General features: G+C 55.6%; 6 protein-coding genes across 6 annotated transcripts; 3 read left to right on the forward strand and 3 right to left on the reverse strand.

Annotated features, from left to right (window-relative positions):
- Positions 1-1978: 1978 nt before the first annotated feature.
- BGZ61DRAFT_491974 (uncharacterized protein) lies at positions 1979-4582 on the reverse strand (the record flags this gene model as incomplete). The annotated part of the gene is made up of 1 exon (XM_046250484.1): positions 1979-4582. The coding sequence occupies one exon, from the start codon at positions 4580-4582 to the stop codon at positions 1979-1981; it is 2604 nt and encodes an 867-aa protein (XP_046107799.1).
- Positions 4583-6612: 2030 nt separating this feature from the next.
- On the reverse strand, positions 6613-7532 carry BGZ61DRAFT_491975 (ubiquitin-conjugating enzyme/RWD-like protein; the record flags this gene model as incomplete). The annotated part of the gene is made up of 3 exons (XM_046250485.1): positions 6613-7315; positions 7371-7450; positions 7506-7532. 3 exons carry the CDS (start codon positions 7530-7532, stop codon positions 6613-6615), a joined length of 810 nt encoding a protein of 269 aa, XP_046107800.1.
- A 474-nt stretch (positions 7533-8006) lies between these two features.
- On the forward strand, positions 8007-9745 carry BGZ61DRAFT_475339 (surface antigen-domain-containing protein; the record flags this gene model as incomplete). Its single annotated transcript, XM_046248679.1, has 4 exons — positions 8007-8039; positions 8095-8214; positions 8265-8451; positions 8508-9745. 4 exons carry the CDS (start codon positions 8007-8009, stop codon positions 9743-9745), a joined length of 1578 nt encoding a protein of 525 aa, XP_046107801.1.
- A 2976-nt stretch (positions 9746-12721) lies between these two features.
- Positions 12722-13191, forward strand: BGZ61DRAFT_446976 (uncharacterized protein). The gene has a single exon (XM_046245269.1). The coding sequence runs from the start codon at positions 12797-12799 to the stop codon at positions 13109-13111; it is 315 nt and encodes a 104-aa protein (XP_046107802.1). The 5' UTR covers positions 12722-12796; the 3' UTR covers positions 13112-13191.
- A 2428-nt stretch (positions 13192-15619) lies between these two features.
- BGZ61DRAFT_187349 (ABC-2 type transporter-domain-containing protein) lies at positions 15620-20699 on the forward strand. The gene is made up of 3 exons (XM_046237769.1): positions 15620-16332; positions 16491-17530; positions 17579-20699. Exons 1-3 carry the CDS (start codon positions 15699-15701, stop codon positions 20384-20386), a joined length of 4482 nt encoding a protein of 1493 aa, XP_046107803.1. The 5' UTR covers positions 15620-15698; the 3' UTR covers positions 20387-20699.
- On the reverse strand, positions 20594-23903 carry BGZ61DRAFT_446979 (uncharacterized protein). The gene is made up of 3 exons (XM_046245270.1): positions 23017-23903; positions 21016-22967; positions 20594-20961 (listed from the first exon to the last, which is right to left on the reverse strand). Exons 1-3 carry the CDS (start codon positions 23572-23574, stop codon positions 20778-20780), a joined length of 2694 nt encoding a protein of 897 aa, XP_046107804.1. The 5' UTR covers positions 23575-23903; the 3' UTR covers positions 20594-20777.
- Between the last annotated feature and the right edge of the window lie 2239 nt (positions 23904-26142).

Raw genomic sequence — 26142 nt, forward strand, 5'->3', positions numbered from 1 at the left:
TCGGGAGCTCACGACGTCGATGTCGCAGGTGCACGAGCTCCAATGGCGCGGCGCATCGGGGGAGCTGCGGACGGCATCCAAGCAAGCGACACTACGAGCGCGCTGGAGGCGGATCGATGAGAGTTGGCTTCGGGGCGAAGAAACGGCGATCCGAGGGCGTCGTTTTGCGAGGAAAAGGAGTGACTGGGCGACGTTGGGTCGTGGTTGTGCGGGTTGTGTGTCGCGTCCAGGGATTGAAATGTCGAGAAATTGAACGGGCAGTGGACAGACAGTGGAGAGCGAGGCGAGACAGAGCTGGAGGTGGAGAAGCGGGTGGAGAGAGCCAGAGAGCGAGGAGATAAACCCGCCCTAGCCCAGAAACCAACTAATCAAGCCTCGGCTCGGCTGTCTGTTTAATGGGCTCCAGCGAGTATGGGGGGCGGGGCCCGTGAGCCCAGGGGGAGGGGGACGCACTTTCAGCGCATGTGTTAGCGGAGTCTTAGCGGCATAGTGCATGATTAGCGGGTTGGCATGAGTGCTCTGGGGCGGAGTGATTGGATGATAGGCCGCCTGGCCCCAGCTGGACACATGCCTGTGATTGCTGTCCATGAAATGCAATCCTGGGTCTCTGGCTCTCAAGCCAACGATGATCGCGTCAGTGGTGAGGGCGAGATGAGATGCGACGGGAGCATGGTTCAGTTCTGCAAGGATTCCCCACTTTGCGAGGCCAGGGATAATTAATCGAGTCTGCCATGGACGGACAATTAGCCCAATACACACGAACAGGCCTACTACACACATGCCTTGTCCTTCTCAAAGGAGAACTATCTCCCGAATCCAGACTCTCGGCCTGCCTAACTCACAGTATAGTTAGTACCCTGGTTCTCTCCCTTCCTCTCCAAACAGACACGCACTTGGTGACCAGCCCACCCAGCCAACTGGTCGCATACGGGCCTACTAAACACATGCCTTTGACCAACCACAGCTCGCATGAAATACCGGGCTTGGCGTGGCATGGCCTCATCTCATCTCAGCCCATCCCGACTTGCCCGATATCTTGTTTGATTCATGCAAAACCAAGCACGAGTAGCACACCTCACGGCAAGTCACGGGCAGCCCACCACCAATGGGGTATCAAATCAGTCTTGACCTTCATTTCCTACCCTGCCCCCTAACGGAACCTAGGTCTGCTAAGCCTGGATAGCCTCTTCCCTCCCTTTGTTCCTAGTTCTGTCATCCTCACCTCCTCCAAATAGGGAGGCAAACAGGTTGACAATCCGATGCTTTTCAACCACCTCCGTTCTCTCTGTCCTTTGTCCCAAGAAAATCCCTTCCAGGTCAGACTTCTTCCTTGCGACCATTGACCAACTCCATCCCAGCCCCCCGGAATGCCATTATCCTCCCCACGGGCGCTATCGAGAATTGACCAAGATCAATCCCCTTTCCTGCCCTCGTTTTGGTTACCAAAGATTGGTGGACATCCTTAACCAAACGTCTTCCAAGCCCCTGCTTGGGTCACCCGCATTCTCCTATCCGGCCTCCATTTTCCCTTTTCCTTTGCCTTTTCCGTTTCCAACTCCCGGCTTTCGTCTCTCATACAATGTCTCCCGTTCTAAGTGCAATCCAGACTTCGGTTTCATAACCTGGCTCTCCAAGAGCCAGAAGAAACTCGATCGTGGTGGCAACAGCAGGTCCACCCAAGCACAAATGCTTCCGATAAGAAGGTCCTAGTAGACTCCTCTCGTGGGACAGACCGGGACCATCCTCATTCTCATGAGTATTCGACGGAACCTCGGTCAAAACCCCACCGCAAGCGAACCTTCCTTCCAAATGAGAGTAGCAAGTCGGTGCACTTCCCCGAGAATTAAGCTAAGCAAAAACAAAACAAAAATGACAACAAGCGGAATTAGTACTTTTGATCGTGATGCAAAACGCATATGCCAACTCGCAATATCGCTGCAAAAATCATAACTCGTCAAGGCGGCGATCCCTTGCTCATTCAGGGGTACTCGGCCCTTGTGCCGTTCTGGGGTTCCTTGAGGGGAATCCACATACGGGCCAGAGTAGGTCCCTCGGGGTTTCCGTACGGCAAAATCTCCTCGAGCCAGCCCAGAGGGGCAATCCGTTGGTCAAAGTATCGTGGCTCCGGAGTAGAAAGCTGCTTCCAGATCGACTCCCAGCCAGCAACCCGCCCGTCACGGATGGCGTCCACAGCCAGCAGCCTGCGTCGCTCACGCTCGGTCACCACATCTTTCAGGATCCGGTGTCGATGTTCCGGGTTGGTCCATCCGTTGACATTGTTCGACCCCGAAGATTCGAGCGCCATCTTGAGAAGGGTGAAGGGGAGGTTGAGCAAAACCCGAGAGATGATGGCGTGAGACGGCGGCGGGGGCAGCTGGGAAGCCTCGCGGTTACCTGTGGCCGAGTTCTTACCATCGGACATGGAGAGATCTCCAAACTGAATGCCAGTAACCTGCTGGGATCGGCGATTTCTGTTCAGGTGCAACGAGGTTCCACGGGCGATCGCAGGAGGAGAATGCTTCTGGGCCATGGGAGTAGCGGGAGGGGTGGGGTAGGACGGCAAGCGACGCAGGTACTCCGGCTCCGCAATGGAAGTATCGAGGATGAAGTTCGGAGGCAGGTTGTTGATGATGAAGTTAACGGTTTCATTCAGGATTGCTCTAGATCCATCCCCATACTTGTAAGTGTCATGAGAGCCCATGTCGATGTGATCTTCGAGGGCAAACTCAAGCGCTCGCTCCATGGTTTGCCAGTTGATGAGCTGGATAGCAATCTCACACCCTCGGCGCACAACGGGCTCCCAGCTGAGGAGATGGCCTGCAGCGGCATAAGACAGAGAGAAGTCCAACCGCTCAATTGCCGAACCAGCGTCGGCAACATCGCCCTGCTTAACGCCAGCGGGAGGTGGAGGGACTGAGAACAGGGGGAGCCCATAGAGGCGCTGCGCTGCGAGGTAGAACGTGTCGGATCGAATCCACTTGCTCTTGGTTTCGAGATGAACAGTGGGCAGGGAAGGCAACTCGGGACTTGTCTGAGGCTGTTTGGCCAAGAGACCAGCGAGTTCAATGCTCCGAGTAAGCAAGATACGATGGCCTGGGATACGAACAGGGGGTGCTCGGTCATCCATGTATCGAAGCTCCAAGATGCAGTCGGCGAACTCTGGCATACCAAACTGCTGCTGCAGATGGCCAACCAGACCATCAGCTTCATCGGTCGGGGGCATCATGTGCGGCGGGGGGCCATGGTTCGGCATCATACGGGGGTACTCAGGGCCACCAAACATTCTACCGGGGTGGTTTGGGGAGTCCTCACCATGCCCTGGGGCACCGTTTCGAACAGGTCCTGGTTGGTACTGGCCATACATGCCGTCCTCCGGATGGCCAGATGTCTGCGAGTCGTGGAAACTGTGGGGGGTGGACGGTCCAAAGTTGTTGCCATAGCCAGGGTACGAATCCATTGGCGGGTATCCCATCGACGGTCGGCCGTAGTTGTCGAACGTAGTGACGGGACCCATGTCAGCGCCATAGGGCATCATCGGAGGGAAGCCGTTCGCACCGTGTCCCATGTAAGGAGGTCGACCATCGGGACCCGGCATCCCAGGAGGAGGGGCGATACCACCAGAGTGAGGAGGAGCGGGCGAAGAGTCCCTCGTGGATCCGTGGAAGGTGCCAAAGTGAATGCTGCCATTGCTCGGGTGCGGCTGGTGCATGAGCGGGCCGTTGGGCACATGGGGACGGTGAGCTCGGGGCATATCTCCATTCGCAGCCATGGCCAAGGGACGGTTGGCAGGCTGAAAGGAAGGAGGCATCTGGTATCGAGAAGGGGACACAGCAGGAGGAGGTCGAGCCTTGGTGGGGTGTTTGGCAATAGGGTGATCGGGCAGAGTGGAGACGCGCATACTTGACCGTCTCTCTCCTGACCGAGTCGCCTCACCTGGATGGGGCTTCATTTCGTTCTTGGTAGCAACGCCGTTGGGCTTGTCTGATGTATCGGCGAGAGCTTGGGCGCGAACAGTGACGTTGGGGGCGGTGGCGGGTTGATCAAGACGGTCCGGAGTCGCGGTAGCTTTAGCAGTATCGTCTTGCTTGCTGAGAGGAGATGCTGGCTCGGGGACGGATGCGACTATAAGGGCAGGAGAAGTGTCAGCCAAAAAAGCAAGCATTTGTTTGTTTGTTTGAGACGGGAGCAAACATCCGTCATATACATGGTACGTACCGGGAGAATCGCGGTGGTTTGCATCCACTGCGCCGTCGTTTGTCTCAGGTCCGTTTGCCGGCTGGGAGTCATTCGCAAGCTTCACGGCTGGTCTCACAGCGGCGGCAGTGGCCGCGGCAACAGCAGCCTTAGCATCCTTCTTAGCCTCCTTCTTGGTCTTAGCAGTCGCAGAACCGTTTGTGAGCTTCGTGTCAGATCGCAAAGTAGCTGGCGGCGATGGGTTGGCGGAAGCAGAGGCGGCGGCGGCGGCAGCAGCCTGACGCTTCACATGGGGCAAGGGGATAGCAGGCACAACAGGCTTGGCAGGCTGGGCCAGCTTGCTGCCTCCGTGCCTGCGCGGCTTCGCAGAGGCGTTGACTGGCGCCATGATGGGATATCTCAGCAGTTCGTCGGGTCGGGTTCGGATTCGTTGTCGTCCAGAATCAAAGCCCGCGCCAGACCTCGAGGTGGGCTTGCGGAGGAGGAGAGGGGAGGGCTCTAGCTATCCGGAGCAGGAGGAGGCATGGGGCCAGCGGGTGGTCGGGCCTCGTTGGCTGCAGCTGGACTAGGCCAGGGCCGGGGAGCTGAAAAAAATGGAGAATCGGCGCGGCAGGTGATGAACAAGCCTCCCCGAAGTGTCGATGCGGGGGGAGGACAAAGGTGAAGAGGGTTGGAGGTTGGAGGTTGGAGGTCGAGGTTGGAGGTCGATGCAAGAGCGGCGGCGGCGGCGATGATGTCGGAGTTGGTGCCTCTAGGCCCTTGTTTGGCCCTTGTTTGGCCCTCTCCTCGTCCAACGGCTCCCCGGCTTTCGTCACAAATTTTTTTCCAGTGCGAAACCCCCCCGCGCGTAAAGTGGCTAGCGGACTTTCACTGGACACGCCGCCCTAAATAAGGTACCCAACCAACTGTGGAGAGGCTAGCACCAACTCCCGTAGAAGCTCCTAGAGCCCCAAGTACCTCCTGCGGGCGATGAGCCCTGTGCCGGCTGAAATTCGGCTTTCAATACGTACCTATATTACGCTGGATGGCTCATAACATAGTGGGGTTAACGGTGCGATCGTCGACATCAGATTGAGTCTCATGTGTTTCCCAAGAGATTCCTCAATTTGCTTTTACTTATCCAACCCATCTTTTATAAACACTTATTCCTGTAATCTTAAGTTGCTCACATAATTCACGCATTTTTTATCTTCACAAGTTCCCATCCAAAAACGGTCATCAGCATCTCACTCAATCACACACAACTACGTCAGGTACAGTAGAAATATGACCTCACTTCCTATCTTATCGCGACTCAAGTAAGCCAATCTACGTAGCACCAAATCAGGCAGACAAACATTTGCTCGGTATCAAAGGGAACGATTGATTGCCAATCCGCAGTCAAATTTCAATCGCTAGTGATTTCCCGGAAGTGCCGCTATGCATGGCTTGCCCCTGTTCTCCCGCCATCAGATGGCTCATTCAAACAATCCTAGTATCACCATGTCTAGACCGTTCGTCGCCCACCTCACATGAATATCAATTGAGTCAACCCACCACAACATGGTCGAAGCTGGCTTCATCAAACACTCGTGATTGTGAACACCAACGCACTGCCCAATTTAAGGTACACCTAAGAGTACTTTCTTAGTAAGGAATTTGAAACCTGCACACCAGAACCAAGACTCTACGGTGTAGGAAGACAGATCTATTGTAATTGGTTCTTATTTACGTCATTCATCATACACAAGTTATCGGGTTCCGAAAGTAAGCTCGTCTGCCAAGTAAATTTATCACTTGATCAACAATTGATCCCCGACCCCAAGATCACTTCGCGCTATAGATAAGAAACCAAATAACACCGCAAATTGCCAGAGTGAACACGCAGCCCCTATCCGTTTCTTGCAAACTTCCTTTGAAATCCTGCAAGCTCATACAGGGATACTTAAGCAATTAAAACATTGCCTGAGTGTAGTGATTGTTTGACAAACATCGTAGTCATGTGTGAGTATATCGACGCCGACTCAACAAATGTTCACTCCAGGGTAGATCCGACAATGATGAACATCTATCTCAAACTTCACAGCATCAACCACTGAGCACACGCACCGTCTTATCGCCCAATTGAATATTAAGAAACGAGTTGTATAGTCGCTTTCATTACTACCTGCGATTGCGATGCCCCGAACCGCCCGCATGAGTCGCCTAATCGCACCTAATGCCCAACCCGAGCCCAACGAGCTCCCAGTTTTGCTACCACATTCCACTCCATTTACTAAAGACCAACTGAAGACTGTATTGTGTGCCCTAGAACGCCATACTAAAGACGTGAGTCTTCTGATATCTGGCATTGTAAACCATCCCGGCGCCCGTTCAAGAAACATTACAAAGTAAAATCAAAGAGTGCTGGCAAAAACACAGTATTATGCAGCCCAATTACTATGACGAGCTGCTCCCATCGCCACTGACGAGGCGTGCGATGAGAACGTAGATGAAGATGGCAGCTCCTGCAACAAGGAGCTTGTTACGGTAGATCCAACTAGTTCCGGCTTCCCGTTGCTGGACTACGGCATCCACAACAGCCTGTGCCTGATGACCGCTGCCTGATGCAGCAATTCCCAACTGGGGGCGACAAGAGGCGGCATTGTCGACGTCTAATCGGGTGCCCGTCACAGGGTCGACCTTGTTCTTCTTGATCCACTCCCAGTTCTCAACATCGACGTCTGACCACTCCGCTCGGAACTTGGCGCCACCATCGCCGGCCTTAACGTTGCCCTTCATTGCGGGGTTGGCCTTAGAGTTTGATCCGTTTCCGGTCGAGTTCCACCACCGAGATCGTGAGGCAAGGTATCGTCGCTCAGCCGCAGTGCTGGAGACGGAGCCAGTCGTCATCTCTTCGCTCGTCATGAAGGAAAGAAGTCCGATAAGGATGGTGGAGACTTCCCACGCAGGGTTGAAGGATTTGGGGTGGAAGTCGGAAATCGAAAGGCAGAGTCGGGTTGATGGCTGGAATCGGCCGGACGGGGTATGCATTCGAATGGCGGGCGGCGCAAACGGATAGTTCGGAGGGAATATCAGCGTACCCCAATACTGTCCCCCGTGATAGGGAGTGTCCTCAGGACCAGTAATGATGTAGTGCCATCTATGACATCAATGTTAGCTCCAAGACGGCGCTGTCAACAACGAGGTGAGCGTACTCTAGGATGTTGGACTCTGAGGGGTGAGCGGTGATGTAAGGCGGCGGGTTCTCGGAGATGGTCTTGTATTCGCGGGTCAACTAGGATGCGATGTTAGCAGAGAGCACACAGCACTCAGCGGTCGAAGAAACATGCCCGCTTGTTTGCTGCTTTGCTGGCCATGATGGTGGCGGTCGGGGAGACGGGCGGTCGTCGGTCAAGGCTGGCGGAAGTGACCAGATTGCTGGTCGCGTGAGGACCGAATGTGTAGATTATATCGCTAGGTGCGGCAAGGACAGTCGCAAAGAGAAGAAAGGGCGAAAGAGAAAGAAAACGACCGCTACGAGATGCTCGCTCGGTGGAGTCGATGCGGCGGAAAGTGGATGTGGTGTAGATGAATGAAGGGTCGAAGAATGCGTGTCTTGAATTGCGCAGGGACGACATCATTTGGGGGGAGGCCGAATGACCCCCGGCCGGACACTAGCCACGCGTGGCTTGGGGGCGTTTGCATGTGAGCACTGGGTGGGTCCATGGGACATGCGCCACAGGACTACCGGGGGAGCTGCCGTTCCTTGCCGATGGGAGCTGGGGTGTCGAACCACCTCCTCGGAAGAGCGTTTCTGAGAAGCAACGACGCCGGTTGTTGAACCAGCGACAATGGCTGCACTTTCGAGCTCTGCCGGGGCGTCGGTGAGTTTATCATGGAGCGCCCTGCCTGGTACACCCAATTGCTAACAGCTCTCAGAGCCCCGACCCGTTGAGCAAGCTCCACACCGATGCTGGCTCTCTGCTCCACGAAGCCGAATCGAAGCCCGAGTTCAAGCACGAGCAGGATGAGGCCAAGCAGCGACGGATGGCGAACCTGGTACGGAGATGACGGAAGTCTGGAAGGGCTTATCGCTAACTGTGGCGCAGATCGGGGACCAGATGTCCGCACCCATGACCATCAACGAAATCAAAGTCCACGGAGCCACCAACACCCGCACCACCTTCCTCGAGCCCATCTTCCGCCCTCTCGTTGGCGATGCCCAAAACTCTGGATCTACCATCGGCGATGTGATAGGGAAGCTGCGCGTCGCGAGCGCAAAGCTCGATGGACTTCGTAGGTTCAAGTCACGCATGGTAACTATCCTACCCTGGAAGCTAACGAGTAAATAGAAATCTACAGCCCACAGCCTGAGCTCTTTCTCACATCAGCTCAGCAAACTGATCCCTCTACCTCCCCCAACGATGTGAACGTCGACATTCGCGTGCGAGAACTCTCCCGATTCAAGCTCCAGACCGGTACCGATGTCGGCAATGGCGAGGGGTCCGCATACGGTTCCCTCCTCTGGCGGAACATGTTTGGTGGTGCTGAGATGCTCACGCTCAATGCAAAGGCTGGCACACGCACTCGATCTGCGTACAGCGCTAACCTCAGCGCCCCGGTCATGAGCAACCCGGACCTGAGGATATCGCTCGAGGGTTTGGCCTCGGCCGCTGAGAAGCCTTGGGCTTCGCATGAGGAGGTGCTCAAGGGCGGTTCGGTTCGGTTCTCATGGCTTAACGACAAGCGAGACACTCATGCGGTGGAATACTCTAGTGTATGGCGACAGATCACCGGCCTAACTACGACTGCGAGCCCAACGGTGCGGGCCGACGCAGGAGACACCATCAAGAACTCTGTCAAGCATACCTTCTACCGAGAAAGACGGGACAACCCACAACTCCCGCAGAGTGGCTACATGGTCCGTTCCGGTCTCGAATTTGCTGGCGTAGGCCCTCTAGCTGGAGACGTCGCTTTCTCCAAGGGCGAGTTTGAGATTGGAGGTGCCGTTCCCGTGCCGATCCCTGGCTGCTCCCATCGGACGGGTATCTCGGTTGGCGGAGGGCTCAGGCTGGGAATGCTGTGCCCGCTTCCACTTGGCTACGAATATGACGCCAAGATCCGCCCCAGCCGTCTTAATGACCGCTTCCAGCTTGGTGGACCGACCGATGTGCGCGGCTTCAAACTCGGCGGCCTGGGCCCCCACGATGGCCAGGACTCTGTCGGCGGCGACGTCTTTGCTGCTGGAAGCGTCAACATGCTTCTCCCTGTGCCATACAAGGGTCCCGACTCCGGCCTTCGGTTCCAGCTCTTTGCCAACGGCGGCCGCCTCGTGGCGCTCAAGAGCAAGAGCAAGCCGATCCCTGAAGGCGGCGTCCAGGGGATCGACGCCTCAGCCGTGCGGAACGGCATGGTAAACGCGGTGGGCGAGCTCCTCAACGGCGTTCCTAGTATGGCCGCAGGCGCTGGCCTGGTGTACGCGCATCCTGTTGCGCGGTTCGAGCTGAACTTCAGCTTGCCCCTGGCCCTGCGGAGGGGCGAGGTGTCGACCAAGGGGCTGCAGGTCGGCGTGGGAATTAACTTCTTGTAGGATACATGTAGACTATCCATCCTGAGCGAAGAGTTTTAGACATGTCTATTTTGCATTGATTACATTGTACATTTTGCTCGCGTTCAGGGGGCAGTCATGCTTTGACTGGAACATATATGAATTCGGAATCAAGAAGTTGACCACCGAACCTACAATGTTATGTATACACGTCTATCCAAGTGAGATGTCACTCTAGCCAACCGAGTCATACATGTCCTTTGGTGTCCACTCTGGCATGGACAACACTCCTCGTCCCAGTCGCACACGGCGAATGCGCCGACCAACTAGTACAGAGCCGCACAATTCATTTGACTACCAAGGGACCGGTTACGGGACAGGCGGGGTTCCCCCTGATACCACAGATTCTGGAGGGAGCGGTGAGATAACTACTTATATTTCCCTGGTTACCTGGCTGTCCTTGCGAGTATCTTTCTCCTTCTCCTCCTCATGACCTTAACGGGACAGCTCCTATCGATAGGAGACACGGCTGCTTGAGCGACTACTTCTCCTAGACCGTTAAGTGATGAATTTGACTGCATTGGCATCATCCATCGCTATATTCTTTCACGGTTACGGTGATGGCGGCTTTGGAGAAGAGAATATAGGGTACCCGACATGGGAGGCGAGACCTCATTGGTTACGATTTGCATGGACAGAGACCCACGTGTGTAGAAAACAGGTTGGTAAACAACTTCAGATGATGTTCATGGTACCTCGCCAGCAGTTGGGCTGCGGCTGGAAGCCCACGTGCTTCACGGGTTCTCTCATCAGAAGGGCAAGCCTTTGATTATTTGATCCAGATTGCGTGATAGGCATGAGGAAGAGAGAAGGACAATCGCTAAGCCAGTCTCGCGACTTCGTCTTGGAGGAGCCGAGTGTGATGTCTTGATCAATGCAAGGGCAAAAAGGGGCGCGTGCCCAAAAATTGCTTTACAATGGCCATATTGCCTAGGATCCCTGGGTGGACGAAGTAACCCTGGTCGTCGCATCGGGCCGAGTCCTCCTGACATAAGGCTGGAGGGCTCGATGCCTTCAGCTCATCTCTGTAACTGGATGACACATTGGTACTGGATATAAATACTGGCGATGTAGAAAAATATTGACCGAGAGAAGTGGGCTTTGAATGAGGGCATTCAGACCGTTGCGTGCCATCACTTATAGCCTCGAAGACCCTGAATGGATGTGCCCCACCTTTAGGGCATTACAATGGGGAATTGACAAAATTCGCTCCCCTTTGATTGAATAATAAAACATTGATTGGAAGGAAATAGCGAGAAGAAAAATGAACTTGAGAGCCACATCTGAACACTGGCGAGAAGCATGTGTTTGAAAGTTCACTTGAGCTGGCCTGATTGTTGGTTACGCGATGGTGACTGGCTTGCATGCCGCTTCCCTTTGTGAGACTGCTTCTTGAATGGATTCATATGGCCTCCGTTTACAGTCAATTCATTTTCCACATTGATCAAGGGGTGAGTATTGTGACGGCGCTGGTGGTGGCCAGTGGCAAAGTCGACGCCGGCGAGTGGACCTTCCGGACCGACATCAGCCCGGGGACATTGTCGGAGACATTCGAAGTACTACGGCCTATCTCGCCAAACCTGGAAGGATTCGGCGCCGGTAAGCTCTGGGTCGCGTCGGAGACCAGCCTGGGAATGTGGGATGCGCGGGCGCCGCGAAGCAAGTGCGGAGTGGGGGAACATTCCATTCCATGGGGGTTGTCAACGGACGGCTTTCCACACAACGTGGCTGTCAACGAGCGGGATTAACTAGGGGGGACGCAAGCGAAGGAAGCTGTGCCACGACAGAAGCCTGTCTGTCCTCTGGGATATGTGTCCTGGGATCTGGGGACGGTGTGCATGGCAACAGCATGAAGGAGCCGGAGATGATCGTCAGTAGTAGAAAAGAGACGCTTCGCCGTATGTTGACGGACGCCTGCCTGTCGGGTTGTTGATAGAAACCGTCTCCCCGACAGATGCAGGCAGACGCAACTGGTTGGCTGTGGATATGAGGATCCAGGGGCGCGGAGCGGATACTGGCGCTGCGGAGTTGCGGAGGGAGTGGAACCCAGCCCTCACGGTTCAATTTCCCGTAGAAGACACTTCTGCCTTGCGGGGGAAGGCTTCAGGTGTGTGAGACTGGGCTGCTCATGGTTGCCAAACACCCTGAGGCTGAGGCGTCGTCCCTGGCCTGGAGGACGCGCGCCATCAGTGGCCGTTGGGGGTGGATGTGGATTGTGGATCAAGATCTGAAGCATAGCTGAGGGAGGATCCCTCATTTGCCAGGGTTCGCGTTCGTGTTCGCCAAACAGAGCCGCAGAAGCAGAGTGTTTGAAGTTGTGATGATGATGAGTTGTCCATCAACATCTCGGGCTGTTCACATACCCGTTATCTCCCTGCAAGCAAACACTGTCGGACATAGCAACAGAACGCCCTAGAAGATTGAAGGGCCCGCAGGGTTGGGCTGCCCCGTCCAGTAGCAAATCTTGATCGGTAGACTCCCGCGCGAATGATGTGCCAAGTGCCCTGCATTTTCGTCATCTCGGGCATCTGAAGGTTATCTCCATATTCGATCCTGGCGTCGATGATTAGCTCGGTGACAGTCGCCGGACGAGCGAGCCCTGACGGCTGGTATCAACAACAAGGCATCAGGGATTGGACGGCACAACCTTGTCATGTGGTAGTCGGATATCGATTAGACCGATGAGCAGTCGTTGGTCACAATACGGAGCCCGGACGGCGGTTGGGGATCTTGGCAAGGGTTAACTACGTGGTACGCAGCGCTGCGGACGGGCGGTAGAATATCTTGGCAAGAGTTGAGTACGGAGGCTAGAATATGCCTCTTTGTCGATCTTCACGGTAGCACGGTACTGCTATTATGAGTCACCCCAGCAAGTAGACAAACATGCTCTAAACCTTGATTCGTGTGTTTGCACGATACACTTTGCCTTGCGGTTTGGAGCAGAGCACGGCGCAACGTCTTCCCGAAACCGAGACGGTGTCTCTGGTTTCTTGGGTGAGAGCTGCACGAGATGAGACGTACCGCATTGCGTGGATGCGCATGTTTAGGGGCGGTCGATCACACCGACCTCGAGGCCTTCTGGGGGGACCTGGCGGCTTACAGCTTACAGGCGTGAATGCGATGAATGCGATGTGCTACGTCGTGTGCATCTCACGATCGGTCTCGCGATTGCGGCCAGACGGTGCGTCGCTTCCACGCCTTCCAACCCACTGCCACGAGGACAGCACCACAGACGGTTCCCACTGGCCACCCTCTACAAACGCCACCAGCAAACTGAGCGGCCGCCCGCACATGTCCCTTCACGCCCTGGAGCCCACAAGCCGAACAGGCTGCACGGATTTAGAGTGATGCCCTACCAGCTAGCGCGGGACCGGCTGACGGGCAGCGGGTTGGTGGGCGGGTTGTCGGGCTGCTCGAAGACTCCGAATCACAGGGGGACCCCGGCGCACTGGGATTCCGTGCAGTTCAGCCAGTGGGGAAGAGTTGCCCGCCCTGGGGCCCTTGTTCTAATCCGTGCGTGGAATCTCTCGACGTGCGAGCCGATTGGGGAGAGGGCTGCAAGGATTCTCGGATTGTCGATGGATTGACGACATGGGGATGCGACGAGTGCAGACCGTTGGGTCGAGCTTCGTAGCTGTACGTCGAGAGCATGATGGGAAAAGTAAGAAACATGGCAACTTGATCGCTGGAAATCCCCGGAATCACATCGTCAGCTTGTACGGATCCGCCCGGGTTGTCGGGTGGTCCGCCGTTGCCACCCGGCCGAGAGCCAAGGGGAACGGAGGCGAAGCACGCACGTCCTGCGTAGTCGTAAAAAAAAAGAAGTCAACAAACGGCCAACCAGACGTTCGCTCGGATTCATCTCGGACTCGATTCGATTCAGGGTGGCGTGGGGAAAAAGCGATTGGCGCTGGTCGCGTGCGGGTCTGACCGGGAGCGAGAGCGAGAAAGTCTTGGGGCCCTGATTTTGTCAGCCAAGTCATTTCGACTCATTGGCTGGTTTGCGCCTGTGACTGGTCCGTGGCCGGGGCAAAAATAGCTGAGAGACACGGAGGATCCGCGACGGCACGGCTGCAATCTCATCTCACAACGGGGCTGCGTTGTGTACGAGATGTTGCCCTTCTTCGTTCAGTCTCTCCTTTGAGACAGTTTGCGGACGCCATTGTGCAAACGACATTGCGTTTGGTGAGCGATAAGAGTCACATTGTCGCAACGACTCACACGCACAGGGGGGTGGAGGGTGGCAGCACGTCAGATGAGGAGGCAGCATGCAGATAGTTGCAGTTCTTGCACGCCTTGATCAACCCCGCCAGAGATTCTGCCGGTTTGCTCCCCCAACAGCCCTGTACGTACGAAGTAAGGTTGACCCGTCCACGTACATAGTAGAATGCTGTCACTGTCCCGTCGTCCCGATGCTGATGTGAGCCACCACGGGTTAAACTCTCTCAACCCGCCGAATGGCGCAGAGCCAAGACTTTACTCTCGCTTTCGTGCCATTGATCGGCGAATACATGTCAGACAGACAGAAAGGCTTTAGTGTCCATGATATCATGGGTTTCGGGTCGGGACGGGGCTACGCTCGCAATTCTTTGACTCAAGTAGGCAATATGTAAACGCTATTCGGTCAGCATCCAATGGAGCTCATGGAAAAGACAGCAGCCTCTGCCCATCCAATGTCAATTACCATGGTACGGTACGGATACAGAGTCGTCCGTCCGCACGTCAAGAAAAAAAGGAGCCAGCGAGCCACGCCCAGGGGGTACTCGCTGCGAGTCTCACCCATTCCCCTGCGGAGTTGGAGGTGTGGGAGTGGAGCCGAATCCCAATTGCAAAATGCGCTTAATAAGGGGAGAGACGGAGGCGTGTACTGTACCTGGGCTCCCCGGTATGGCGCCCCCCTGGGTGGCTCGTCGTCATCGTCGCCAATCCCCCGTCATTCTGGCTCATGTTTGTTTTGCGCTGTCGGGTCGGGTTGCTGATGCAGCCCGCGAGCCCGTCTTGGATCCGAACCGTTGCGGTGCAAAGACTGAGGATCCTCTGTTATTGTGGACATGCGGACGCCGTCGACGGCGGAGAGGGAGGGCGGGATTGCGGAGTGATGACGGTGCCAACACACGCAGCAATTGTGATGGGATGGAATGATTGCAGCGAGGCAATCCAGGTTGAGGCGCCGACAAAGCATCGGGTTTTTTTTTTCTTAGAGAGGAAGCCTCCGAAGCGCACCATGGCCGTCACTGGAAGGCCTCACCAAATTGGCCGCCCGTGTGAAAGTCGGATACTTGCCCACCCAGATATCCGACGGCAGCCACACGCCCTAGGGCCCTTTGGGGGGGGCAGCTCGTAGAGGCGACACGCTGACTGGCCAGTGGGCGTAGTGGGCTGGACCCCTACGAAGGTACCCAGCACCGGCTCCACGCCCCTCCCTCCACCCTTCAACCCGCCGCACACCCGCCAGCCCAGCCTAAACCTCGCACTAGATCCCAGCACGCCCCACAGCTCTGTTTAGAGAACCTTGCGCTGGTTGACTGCTGCGTATTAGTGCGCGAAGCACTCGAAAGCCTTCCCGGCAACGCGAGTTTATCTCTATTCCGCCCCATGAGCTACAAGCTCAAGCTCGTCTTATTATACCCCGTCCCTCCCCCATCTCAAAGGCCTCTTCTTGCTTTTCTGCCTTATCCCCTTTCCTGTCGATCCTTCCATCCCCTCTTCCTCCCCCTCACCTTCTCTTCTCACCTTTTTTTGTCCTCCCCCGGACTGGCACAGGTTGGTTGACTTAACTGGACAACCACCAACGAGCGCAGGCTCACCACCGCTTTCACAACTCCCCGAGTCTGCTTCACCCCAGTGACGGACAGAGGGCCCTTCACCAACCGGCAGCCGCCAATCGCCAGATATCGAGTAGACCAAAACGCCAGCTGGCGCTTTCTCGCCCATCATGTCTACCACCCCTGGCACCAACGAGGTTGCCCCCCTTGGGATCGACGAAAAGACCAACAAGCAGGCGTCCATGACGGACATCGGCACCGAGAACGAGAAGCCCACGTCGTCGCCCGCGGAAACGCTTGGGGATGACGACGATTCCGAGATGGAGCGCCGCACCTCCATCGTGCAAGCTCTCGCTCGCACCTATTCGACCGCAACCGCCACTCACCCCCACGGAAACCCCTTCAAGGCCGGCGAGGATTCGCCCCTCAACCCTGCTTCGCCCAACTTCAGCGGTCGCGAGTGGGCCAAGTCCATTGTTGAGCTTGTTCAGCAGGACGGCGCCTCTTTCCGATCCGCAGGAGTCTGCTTCCAGAACCTGAATGTCTACGGATACGGCGAGGCCAGTGACTACCAGAAGGATGTCGCCAACGTCTGGTTGTCTCTCGGCAGCGCCTTTTCGCACCTCACCGGTGGCAACCGCCAGCGCATCGACATCTTGCGCCAGTTCGACGGTGTCGTGCACAAGGGCGAGATGCTCGTTGTGCTGGGACCTCCTGGCTCCGGATGTTCTACCATGCTCAAGACCATCGCGGGTGAGACAAACGGTCTCTATGTCGACGACGGCTCCTACTTCAACTACCAAGGTAAGTCAAATTCCAGTCCCCAGGGGTCTCATTCCCAGACACCTCGTTGTAATCTGGCTGGGAAACGTGTGGCAGATTTCGTGCGAGTCTGCATCCATGCGATGGCGCATGTCTGTTCCACCGTAAATACGACACAATGCTAATGTAACTAATCGTAGGTATGACGGCCAAGGAGATGCACTCCCACCACCGCGGTGAGGCCATCTATACCGCCGAGGTCGATGTCCATTTCCCCCAGCTGTCCGTTGGCGATACCCTCACTTTCGCCGCCCGAGCTCGCCAGCCCCGCATGCTTCCCCAGGGCCTCAACAGGAACGACTTTGCCGACCATCTTCGCGACGTTGTCATGGCCATGTTTGGCATCTCTCACACCATCAACACTCGTGTTGGTAACGAGTACATTCGAGGTGTCTCAGGTGGTGAGCGCAAGCGTGTCACCATTTCCGAGGCCGCGCTTTCTGGTGCTCCCCTTCAGTGCTGGGACAACTCCACTCGAGGTCTCGACTCCGCAAACGCTATCGAGTTCTGCAAGACCCTGCGCCTCCAGACCGAGCTCTTCAACAGCACAGCTGTCGTCTCCATCTACCAGGCCCCTCAGAGCGCTTATGATCTCTTCGACAAGGCCGCCGTTATCTACGAGGGTTACCAGATCTTCTTTGGCCGCGCCGATGCTGCCAAGCAGTACTTTATCAACCTGGGTTTCGAGTGCCCCGCCCGTCAGACCACCCCCGATTTCCTGACCTCCATGACCGCCCCCTTGGAGCGCGTCGTGCGACCTGGATTCAAGGGCAAGGTGCCCCGTACTCCCGCCGAGTTCGGTGCTGCTTGGAAGAACAGCGCCGAGTACAAGGCCCTGCAGGTCGAGATTGAGGACTACAAGACCGCCCACCCCATCGATGGCCCCGACGCCGAGGCTTTCCGTGCCTCCAAACACGCTCAGCAGGCCAAGGGTCAGCGCGCGAAGTCCCCCTTCACCCTGTCTTACGTTCAGCAGATTCAGCTCTGCCTGTGGCGTGGATGGAAGCGTCTTATCGGTGATCCCGGTTTGACTATTGGTGCCTTGATTGGCAACTTCGGCATGGCTTTGATTATCGGTAGTGTTTTCTACAACCTGGATGAAACTTCCAACAGTTTCTTCCAGCGTGGTGCCCTCTTGTTCTTTGCCTGCCTCATGAATGCCTTTGCTAGTGCTCTCGAGGTGAGTTTTACTGAAAAACCAACTCAGAAACCTGCTGACATCCTTTAGATTCTGACCCTGTACGCCCAACGACCGATTGTCGAGAAGCATAGTCGATATGCCCTCTATCATCCTTCCGCTGAAGCCGTCTCCTCCATGTTGTGCGATATGCCGTACAAAGTCGCCAATGCGATTGTTTTCAATTTGACGCTGTACTTCATGACCAACTTGCGACGAGAACCTGGCCCCTTCTTCTTCTTCCTGCTCATATCCTTCATCACTGTCCTGGTCATGTCGATGATTTTCCGAACCATCGCCTCGGCGTCTCGCACCCTGTTCCAGGCTCTCGTGCCCGCTGCTGTCCTGATTCTCGATCTCGTCATCTTCACCGGATTCGTCATTCCTAAACGCTACATGTTGGACTGGTGCAGGTGGCTCTACTACATCGATCCTCTTGCCTATGCTTTCGAGTCCTTGGTTGTCAACGAGTTCCACAACCGCCACTACGTGTGCAACAGCTTTGTGCCCAGCCCCACAGTTGACGGATACGCAGACGTCTCACCCGATAACCGCGTGTGCAGCGCTGTCGGTGCCGTCCAGGGTAATGACTTTGTCAGCGGTGATCGATACGCGGAAATCAACTTCGACTACAAGTGGGAGCACAGATGGCGCAACGTTGGTGTCGTCATCGCCTTCACTGTCCTGTTCTTCATCACCTACATGGTTGCCGCCGAGCTGGTTTCCGAGAAGAAGTCCAAGGGCGAGGTCCTGGTCTACCGACGTGGCCACAAGCCCGCTGTTGTTGCCAACGCCGAGAAGCACCACAGCGATCCCGAGGCTGCCATGGCCCACATTGGTCCCGTTGTCACTGCTGAACGCACTCGAAGCCGAGTCCAGAAGGACGCTGGTGGTATGCTTCAGGAGCAGACCTCTGTCTTCCAGTGGCATGATGTTTGCTACGAGGTTCAGATCAAGAACGAAACCCGCCGAATCTTGGATCACGTCGATGGTTGGGTCAAGCCCGGTACTCTCACTGCCCTTATGGGTGTCTCTGGTGCCGGAAAGACCACTCTCCTCGACTGTCTTGCCGACCGTACTTCTATGGGTGTCATCACTGGCGAGATGCTGGTTGACGGTAACCCCCGTGACATGTCCTTCCAGCGCAAGACCGGTTACGTCCAGCAGCAGGATCTCCATCTCCAGACCTCAACTGTTCGAGAGGCCCTCGGCTTCAGTGCCCTCCTTCGCCAGCCCGCCCATGTCCCAAGAGCCGAGAAGCTCGAGTATGTTGAACAGGTTATCAAGCTTTTGGACATGGAAGAGTATGCCGACGCTGTCGTTGGTGTGCCCGGTGAAGGTCTCAACGTCGAACAGCGCAAGCGTCTTACCATTGGTGTCGAGCTTGCTGCTAAGCCCCCTCTGCTGCTCTTCGTCGACGAGCCTACTTCTGGTCTTGACTCGCAAACCTCTTGGGCCATTCTTGACCTTCTTGAGAAGCTTACCCAGGCCGGACAGGCCGTCCTCTGCACCATCCACCAGCCTTCCGCTATGCTGTTCCAGCGCTTCGACCGACTTCTCTTTCTGGCCAAGGGTGGCAAGACTGTCTACTTTGGCGAAATTGGCGAACATTCCGAGACTATGACCCGCTACTTCGAGCGCATCAGTGGACACACCTGCCCTACTGAGGCCAACCCTGCCGAGTGGATGCTGGAAGTTATCGGTGCCGCGCCCGGATCTCACTCTGACGTCGATTGGTTCCAGGCATGGCGCGAAAGCCCCGAGTACAAGGCCGTTCAGGATGAGCTGGAGAAGATCAAGCGTGAGAAGCATGCCCCTGCCGACATCCACGAGGATCCCGGTAGCTACCGCGAATTCGCCGCTCCTTTCATGGTCCAGCTCAACGAGGTCCTCTATCGTGTCTTCCAGCAGTACTGGCGTACCCCCGTCTACATCTACTCTAAGGCTGCGCTCTGCACTCTTATCGCCCTGTTCATTGGTTTCATCTTCTACGATGCCCCCAACAGTATCCAGGGTCTTCAGAACCAGATGTTTGCCATTTTCAACCTGCTCACCATCTTCGGTCAACTCGTCCAACAGTCCATGCCCCAATTCGTCATCCAGCGTTCGCTTTACGAGGTCCGCGAGAGACCCTCCAAGGTGTACTCATGGAAGGTCTTCATGCTGTCTCAGATTATTGTCGAACTCCCCTGGAATGCCCTGATGGCCGTCATCATGTTCTTCTGCTGGTACTACCCTGTCGGACTCTACAACAATGCCTCCGCTGCCGATCAGTTGACTGAGCGTGGTGCTCTCATGTTCCTGTTCCTGTTCATGTTCCTCATCTTCACTGGAACCTTCTCGACATTCATCATCGCCGGTTTCGAGACCGCTGATGCCGGTGCCAACATCGCCAACTTGTTGTTCATGCTCTGCTTGATCTTCTGTGGTGTTCTGGCTACCTCCGACTCTCTTCCCCGCTTCTGGATCTTCATGTACCGAGTGTCGCCGTTCTCATATCTCGTAAGCGGTATGTTGTCAGTGGCGGTCGCCAATGTCGATGTCATCTGCGCGAGCAACGAGTTCCTCACGTTCAACCCCCCGTCGAACATGACCTGCGGCGAGTTCATGGACCCGTACATTGCCAAGGTCGGCGGCTACCTTGCCGACAAGGCCGCCACGACTGCCTGCGAGTTCTGTTCCATCTCGGACACCAACACCTTCCTCGCTGGCGTCGGCGCTTACTACAAGGACCGCTGGCGCAACTTCGGTCTCCTCTGGGTCTACATCTTCTTCAACATCGGTGCCGCCCTGGTTGTCTACTGGCTGGTGCGCATGCCCAAGAAGGCCAAGACCCCCAAGAAGGAGAAGGCGACCTAAGACGGGAGGCCGATACCAAACTGAATGAACGAAAAGAAACCATACGAAATGGGAAATACCAATCTTTTGCTCAATCTCTCAGAAAATGATCTGATCGAGATGTTTTTCCTTTGCTTTTGTTAGATGTTTATGGATGGGAGTTACCCAGATAGATGGCATAATACTGCCCTGTATACACGATAGACCTGTATGTAATACGACAACAGAGGGATCACAAACCCACGTCTCAATTCAATTATCTACTTCAATATTCAATTCTCTCTTGTGACTCTTGACTCGCAACCAGCTTGATTGAAGAGCACTCACTACCTTTCTCGGTGATTCATCCCACTTGTGACTTCGTGACTCTTGACCATATCCAACGCCGGCATCAACTTGAGATAAACCCGATCTATCTTGTAAAAACCTCTCCAACCTTCTTCCCCCAGTTGTCTTCGTTTGCCAACTTCCTCATAACTTCTGCTAAGCTGTCGCAGTGCCCTTCAACTTCCCTATCATTCATCTGCGCCGTATCCCACGACGCGATGAAGTAGAGGTTGACGGCGTCAATCATGAAAGCGTTCCAAAACAGGCCGCTAGAAAGCATAAACGTTAGCCCTAGCAAACAAGGACAATTGCGTGCGTCTCACCAGTCGGGCCAGTCGTATCGGGCTACGGGCTCTAGGGTCTTGAAGTCTGTCCGGTCTCCTCCAGCGAAGTGCATGGCGATGCTGACGTCCCAAACAAACGACTGCCTGAACGACGCGGCCTCTGCCATGGCGCCCTCATCTCTCAGACCTTGGACGACGTGGTTCCAGGGCACGTGCTCGTGCTGCTTCATCTGGTCTTGTTCAGACATCATTCGTTGCAGGAACTCTGAGACGGTCTCGTCGCTGACTACTTCCGACATGTTGAGGAGCCACTGGACGGTCGGACCGTCGATGCTCATCGAGGGCGGGAGAAGCTTGTCCATCCACCTGGGGATGAACGGCCATGAGCGGCCGCTCTCCCAAGAGTTGAAGAGGGCAAATGAAGCGCCCGTGTGGAGCACGTTGAACAACACAATCGCGCTCTTGGCGAAGAGCGACGGCTGGATGGCGTACTTCTCCCTGAGTTTGGCCAGTCCTGGGAGGCCAATCACCCGACCAGATCGAGGATACTGGAACTCTGCAGCGCGCGTCTCCCATTCTCCCTCCCAGACCTTGTCCCTGATCTTACGCCGCTGCTCGGCGTAGCGTGAACCTTGGTCATTGGAGATCATCAGGCCAGGGGCTTTCTGCGGAGGCCATAGAGCGCGCTCGAAGCGAGAGATTCCCCGGAGCCGTTGGACGTGGAATTTGACGCTCTTCTGGGCGGGTTCACTCTCTTCGTAGTGACTGAAGAGATCAGAGAAGAGCTTGTATGGCGTAAGGGCTGGGATATCGAGGTTGGAATCCTGAATCCAGCGGTCCAGTTCGCGATGCCACAGTGTAAGTGATAGAGCATCGATCACAGAGTGGTTGAAAGTGAAGATGAGATGGTACTGTTCACCGGTTCTGATCTTGACCACGTCTGACTGGAACATGAACGGATATGAGTGTCCCTCGGCGGAGTCGTCTTTGGCTCGCTCCGTGGCGTCACCCTCCGTCTCCACTTCGACGTTGTGAATGAGTTTCTCAAAGAGAGCTGGACTTGATGACAGGACGGCGTGGAAGGGCAGCCTGTTTGGTGCCTCGAAAAGGATGGTTCGTAGCATTGGCCGAGACGACAGCGCTCTTTCAAGGCCCCGTCGGACCTGTTCATATGGAATTCCACGAACTCGGAACACCATGCGGTTGTGGTATGACTGCGGCCGCAAGCCTATTGCGGTTCGATGGAGCGAATCGCGTATCGGCATAATGTCTTCAACGTCGGTATCCGGAAGACCAACGCTTGCGACTTTTTCACGAGCGGATCTCCATATGTCGATTTCATCTACGGATAGTGGCTGATCCTGCTGATCCCGTCTCGCGACTAGGGATGTTTGAAACTGTTGGGTTGGTATGGCAGATGTATCGCTGAAACCATTGGTCTGACGTCCTTGGGCTATAGCAAGCCTATCCTGTCCCGTGTCTCGAGATAGTAGCAGTTGGGCTTGTTTTTCGACTGTGTTGCTCTCTGCGAAATCTTGCAGGTAGAGGCGTTGACCACAGACTCGCAAGACTTGGTCGCAATAGCGGAGGAGCGTGATGCTGTCGGCCAACAGCATGACGCTGTCAGTAATGGCCGGCCGCGTCCCGCTCAGCTTCTCCCAGATATCCAGGAGCTGTTCGATGTATTTTTGGGTAGGTTGGACTACAGGCTGCCTCTCTGGGACCATAGGCTGTAGTTCTGCTGGCTGTATGGGCTGGCGGAGCTTTGCCAATTTTTGCCTCAAGACTTCCTTCTTCACCTTGCCCAGGGAAGTGACGGGGAACTTCTCCAAGCCTAGTTCTTCGAGAGTGTATACAGAGTCCAGAGCATATCTTGCGTCGACGGTTCTGGACTTTTTGATGAGATGGGCCTTTGTGATGCCCTCTGGCAAGATGGCGATGGCGACGGGGACCTGGCCAGCGATTTCATCTGGTGCGCCGATGACTTGGGTCTATTATTGTTAGTGCGACGGTCTATTTGAGGAGACATTCAGGTCTCACCTGTACCCCAGGCAGCTGCTGAAGGGCAGTTTCAATCCTGACTGGGTAGATGTTTTCTCCTCCTCGAATGATGAGATCTTTGTATCGACCGAGGATGTAAACGATACCGTGCTCATCAATTTTTGCCTGGTCTCCAGTTGCAAACCATGGCCCAGACCCGTCCTCGTACATGGAATCGTCTCTCTCTCGATTGTAATACTCGGCGATGATGGAGGTTCCACCGACATGCAGCTCTCCGACATCACCGCGGCGCAGAATCTCACGAGTTCCCGGCCGACAGACCCTTGCTGCCGCACCGGGGAGAACCTTGCCGACACCAGGGTGATATCCATCGAGGAGCATCGGATCAGTCCTTGCAAACGTGACCAACGGCGCTCCCTCACTCAGGCCATAGACCTGGATGGCCATTTTGGCGCCCAGGCCCTGGCGGCAGAGGTCAACGTCCTCGAGACAGATGGACGTGCCAGCGAGTGTAACGATGCGCAGATCCAGCTCGTCGGGGCTGGGAAACGACGGGTGCGCCATCAGCGCCTTTGCCAGCGTGGGAGTCGCCGACATGGCTGAGCACTGCTCCTGGATCAGGGCTTTCAGAGTCGCATCGACGTTGAAGGACTTTGATGGGAACACGGCGGTGCCGCCAAATCTCCATGCGCGGAGAACATTGCTGACTGCGAAGATGTGGGAAACGGGAGTGTGCACCAGCCAGCGCAGGAAGAACGAGGGATCGACTTCAGGGTCGAAGTCGCAAGTCTCGGAGACCAGGTTTCGGTCGGTGTGAAGACAGCCCTTTGGCTCGCCAGTTGTGCCGCTGGTGAAGATGATCAACGCAGCTTTGTCTTTCTCGCCTCCATTGATGTGCTCGGAAAGGCTTGCAGTCGTCTCGTCTGCTGCACCGGGAGGGATATCTGCCTCTGGTTTTGCAGTTGGGATGTCGCACAATCTGACCCATCCCTTGACTTCTTGCCCGGTGCAGTGAACACGCAGGCCGGGCCCTTCAAGAGGAGTCTGCGAGAGATCAAGAGCTGCTGCGCCGTCTGCATCTTGTGCCACGACTACATGCGGCTGGAGAGAAGCAATCATGGCTCTCGCGTCGCGGGGCACAGTCGGGTCAATTGGTGCAAATGCCATTTGCAGCTTTGCTGCCGCCCAGAAGAAGAGGCCATATTCAGCCGAGTTCCAGAGAACAGCGCAGAGGCGCATGCCTGGGCGGCATCCCAGTCTCTGGAGAGACTCGGCGAGGCATTCGGCCTTTTGCTTCAGTTGAGCATACGACCATCTCAGGGTTTGGCTCCTGTTGCTGTCGACGGGGTGCTGGGATGTGCCGGGCAGTTGGTCTTGGCCCTGCCAGAGGGAAACTACTGCTTCATGCTCCGGATACAATGCAGCTGCGTTGGCAAAAAGGTCCCAGAGCTTGAGGTGCAAGTCGGATAATGGCTCGCCGTGGACCTCTGCGAGTGCGGGTTCGTGATGAGGCTCAGCAGGTGTAGGGTTCCATTGAGGCTCTGCGGGTGATTCGCCGCATAGGGTCCCATCGCGTGTTGGTTCGCCATGCGCCCCGTCATCACTCCAGGGATCCGTAGATGATGGTTCAATGTGGGGAAGTTGAACCGCTAGTTGTTGCTGAGAAACCGATTCCATGCTGAATGCTGGATCGAACATGCAGCGATGGATCATATCAATCAATCACCGATGAAGGCTGGAGCTGGGAAATAACTGTTCCAAGGACTGAAGATAACAGACAGATTCAAGGCTTGCTGGGCAATTGTTTCGTCCTGATCCCAATGGCCTGGGAAGGAAACAGGGCTGTTCAAATACCGAGTCCGCTGGCTGGGGAATCCCTGGTGCGTCCTTCGCACCAGCATGTTGGCACCAACTACATCCATGTTGGATCAATGCAACATGACCTAGATTGTCACATCTGGGATTCCGAGAGCTTGGGTCCAAGAACCAAGGACCAACAGCCCAGTCGCCCCCAATTCATAAATGGGTCGACGCACAAGTGTCGGAGGTTGCGGTTGTACGACGCCTCTATACGACACGTACACGGCCAGGTCCGATCCAACAACTTCAGGAGCAGTAAGCCACTCGCCCCAGGAGCCAACAACGGACCCTCGTATATTTTCGTCCGTTCTACCCGGCACAGCATTGACGATCATGATAGGCGGGTGCTACGCGGCTGCGGCTGGTGTGTGTCTTAGTTCTGCACGGCTCACAGCCCGGCATTCCTGCTGCAGGATCTGGGCTGTGGTGCGGCGCTCTTCGGCTAGCCACCCATGATCCGCGGCTGAGACGTTTTATCTGAGACGCGTGAGCAGCCTCATGGCTTCATTGGAAACGGGTTGAACGGGACTATTTTTATAGCGTATGTAGTAGACCGAGAGGACCACCGGTGGCGTCGAATGAACAAGCTTCTCGGCGGTTGCCCGCCTACATAGTAGATACACTTAGCAGCCTGGGGTGATCACGAAGAAGTATTCAGGATATCTCATCATCTCATAACAGCTCGAGATTGACATAAAACGTAATTGCGTGACTAATTCCCTGAGGCGAGGCGCCTGAATCATTGGATGGTCGTCACCAGCCCACGAGGTCATCCCTGGGCCAGTTCTTCAGTCCTGTTCACGGCACCTCCGGTCATGCAACCACTATTCTCTCTGCTTTAGCCTGATTCAAGTAGAATGTGTCAGCTGAAGTTCATTCACGCACGGCATAGGATTGCTCAAAAAAACGGGACCGGAGCCGCAAATGTCTCGCATGGGCCAGATGACCAACGACTCATCATGCCTGGTGCATAACAGGTTGGCCCATAGAGCAATGCTAATGGCCAGGTAATAAATAGCTTTCCGCCAAGTGATATAAAGAACCAATCTTAGTCTCCATGTCTGGCCTCTGATGACAAAAGTGCAACGAGTGTTCGGCCTCAGCCTCAATCTCCCACCACATTGGCCGGTCCAAGTTCGCCCCTCACTTTCAGTCCAGGATAGTCTATGAGAATCGGTGTGATACAGACACGAGCAAATAATCCCTGACCGGGCCGTGTCTACAGGGCACCCGAGGCTGGTGTCAACGTAAATCTGCCATGAATCCGCGGATCAGTGAGCCACGACCTGAACCCAGGCTTCGACT

The sequence above is a fragment of the Ilyonectria robusta genome, assembly GCF_021365365.1.
Source record: "Ilyonectria robusta strain PMI_751 chromosome Unknown BGZ61scaffold_5, whole genome shotgun sequence".
Classification (NCBI taxonomy): Eukaryota; Fungi; Ascomycota; class Sordariomycetes; order Hypocreales; family Nectriaceae; genus Ilyonectria; species Ilyonectria robusta.